General features: G+C 37.5%; 1 protein-coding gene across 1 annotated transcript; it reads right to left on the reverse strand.

Moving 5' to 3' along the window:
* Positions 1 to 764: 764 nt before the first annotated feature.
* On the reverse strand, positions 765 to 2,913 carry LOC107955636 (pentatricopeptide repeat-containing protein At4g14850). The gene has a single exon (XM_016891436.2). It carries the CDS (start codon positions 2,840 to 2,842, stop codon positions 785 to 787), a length of 2,058 nt encoding a protein of 685 aa, XP_016746925.1. The 5' UTR covers positions 2,843 to 2,913; the 3' UTR covers positions 765 to 784.
* Between the last annotated feature and the right edge of the window lie 220 nt (positions 2,914 to 3,133).

Here is a 3,133-nt window from a genome sequence, read left to right on the forward strand (position 1 = left end):
ATATATATATAAACTTAGAGGCAATGAGGTATTGGCTTAATGATAACTTTTAAGGTCTTGGGGAATTTTAAGATCCTATGTTTAAGTTTTGTTCAATATAAACTATGTGTGAGTTCTCAATTCATACTTATTTATATCTTACTTGTGAGAGCTCTGTACAAATTTATAATAGTATAGGTTTGAATATATATTGGTTAGCAATTCATTGTGTTTTATAATGATTAACTCTAATTATAGTTGTCAATTGATTTTTAGTTCGATTGACATGCGTATTGTTGCCAAATTATCATCCTATTTATGGGTTGAAGAGAGGTTATGAGTAGCTCTAAACATTATGTCAAAAAAAAAAGAAAAAGATATAATCAAAATTTATAATAAAATTGTTCGAGAAAAAAAAACTTATTCATGAAAACCTCTAATCATAAAATATTAATAATTATTGTTTTGTTGGATTTTTTTAGTTCTTTCTCATATATAACATATTTAAATATAAAAATATTAAAAAAAAGTCATTCTAATGAAAATTTTAAATTTAACCAGAATGTATTATATAATTTTTTAAATAATATTCTAGGAGTTTAATATTTTAATTGAGAAACCATGAAATTCTTCATCTGTGTAATCAAAATACCAAACCATTTAAAATAATTAATTATATTCTCTCTTTCTAATATTCAGCTCCCTTGTTTTTTATTATTCTATGAGTTGCTTAGATTTTTTTTTTCAAACAAAAACTATTGATTGTATTCCATCAAAAAATTCGGTTGATCATATAAAAAACTATTCACCAATAATCTCTACAAGAGCATTGCCTGTCCCTAAATCGATGAAACCGGTTATTATCTCTAACAATAATTTCTCTCCCAACAATGCCTGATATGAACTTGAAGGCACTATGGCAATCTCCACAAATTCTAAGGTTTTTTGTGATTCTTATAGGTACTCCAGGAGGTATAACTATAAGACCAAAGGCAAGAGCAATCTTCTCACTATGGTACCCAACCTCTGACATTTTCTCTTCTTCTTCTAAGTCGAAGAGTGCAAAATCGATGTCCGGAACATAGCCAGCTGCCTTCATGTCATTCCCGAGTTTAGCCAACATTTCTTGTATCTTAGAATTCATCTCATGTGAAGCATCCTTTGCTTGGAAGGTGTGGACTTTGTTCTTTACTGTGATCCAACTGCAACCTGCACCCTTTTTTATCCCAACATCTTTCATCTCCTTCCTCACAAGATCAGCCTCCTCCCACCTCCCAGTAGACGCAAACAGATTAGATAGCAACACATGGTTGCCCGAATCTTTAGGATCAAGTTTGAATAGTCTATTAGCTGCTATCTTCCCCAATTCTGGTTTCTTATACACCCTACAGGCGTTCAAAAGTGCCCCCCAGATGGAAATCGTAGGATGGATTGGCATTTCCTTGATAAACTCATAAGCACGCTCAACCATCCCAGCTCTCCCTAACAAGTCCACAATGCAAGCATAATGCTCTGCCCTTGGTTGAATTCGAAACCTTTCCTTCATTGATTTGAAAATTTCCATTCCCATTCTTACTGCCCCTGCTCTGCTACAAGCTGATAATACACAAACCAAAGTCACATAATTGGGAACAACTTCACCCCAAGACAACATGTCTTGAAACAATGACAAAGCCATATCAGCAAGCCCTTGATGAGCATAGCTACCAATCATTGCATTCCAACTAACTAAATTCCTCACAGGTATCTCATAAAATGCTTGCTCTGAGTCATCAATGCTTCCACATTTACCATACATATCGACTAACGCACTCCCAACGAAAACATTCCCTTCAACACAAGCCTTAACAGCAAGTGCATGAATTGATCTACCCAACTCAAGCCCCGCCATCCCCGCACAAGCACTGATAACACTCGAGACCATAAAATCAGTAGGTTCGATCCCTTCTTTCCTTGCCTCCAAAAACATTCCACAGGCATTCTCTTCTTCGTAGTTTTGCTCATAAGCAGATATCAATGAGCACCAAGAAACAGCATTTCTTTTCTCCATCCCATCAAAAACCATCATCGCGCCTTCCACCTCCTTACACTTGCCATAAAAATCAACAAGTCCATTGCAGACGGACAAATTCCGATCAAAACCGCTTCGGATCACATATCCATGTAACTGCCTCCCTAAACCCAAATACAAAGCATCTGAACACGCATTAAGGAAAACGCAGAAGGTAACCTGATCAGGTTCGCCGCCAATCCTTCTAAACTGAATAAAAACATTCACAGCTATATTCGGCTTCCCATCAAGCACCGCATTAGAAATATTTGCATTCCACATTGCAATACTTCTCTCAGGCATTTCTTCAAACAATTTGGTTGCTTCATCTCTAAGCCCCGTTTTCATATACATATCGAAACAACTACACCCAACAAAGCAATCGAAAATCTGGGCAGACTTTAAAGCCAGCGCGTGAAGTTGCTTTCCCACAACAGGTAGCCGAAGCGAGGCGGATGCCTTGAAAGCGCAAGGGAAGGTGAAATCGTTGGGAGAAATTCGTTCTCTACGCATACGGGAAAAATGGAGGAGAGCGGAAGAGAAAAGCCCGTTCTGGACATGACCCGAAATGAGGGCCGTCCAAGTGACGACGGAACGTGAGTGAGGCGGGGTTTGCAAGAGGACGAGGTGGGCGGAGTTGGGGAGGTTGAGTTTGGAGTACATGTTGATGAGGTGGTTGGACAGGAAAGAAGGGAGAGGGATTTCAAGAGTTCTGAGAATGTGGGCGTGAGTGACTCGGCCGAATAGGAGGGACCGAGTGGAGATGGCGGATTCGAGGAGGAACCCTAGCTCGTTGGCGGTGAGAAATGGCATTGGTTTTAGTGGTGGAGGGTATGATCATGGTTCGGGATTTATGGCGGCAAAGCTTTGAATACAGGACAGATGACTTTGAAATGTCATATTGTGTCCTTATAAATTAAATCTTTGTTTTATTTTTAAAGTTACTAATATTCACATTAGTTAATTTTTTTTATTACAAAAAGTTACAAAATATCATCTAATTTAGTAAATATTTTTGGTCACCTAATTATAAAAAGTTACAAATTGGTCACTCAACCATTCAATTGTCTTTTTTGGTTTTTAAAATTGGCATAATACTATCTT

This window comes from Gossypium hirsutum, chromosome A07, assembly GCF_007990345.1.
Source record: "Gossypium hirsutum isolate 1008001.06 chromosome A07, Gossypium_hirsutum_v2.1, whole genome shotgun sequence".
Taxonomy (NCBI): Eukaryota; Viridiplantae; Streptophyta; class Magnoliopsida; order Malvales; family Malvaceae; genus Gossypium; species Gossypium hirsutum.

What these genes read in the sequence shown, in the direction of transcription:
- LOC107955636 (XM_016891436.2), bottom strand. Translation starts at nt 2,842, where the DNA reads ATGCCATTTCTCACCGCCAACGAGCTAGGGTTCCTCCTCGAATCCGCC.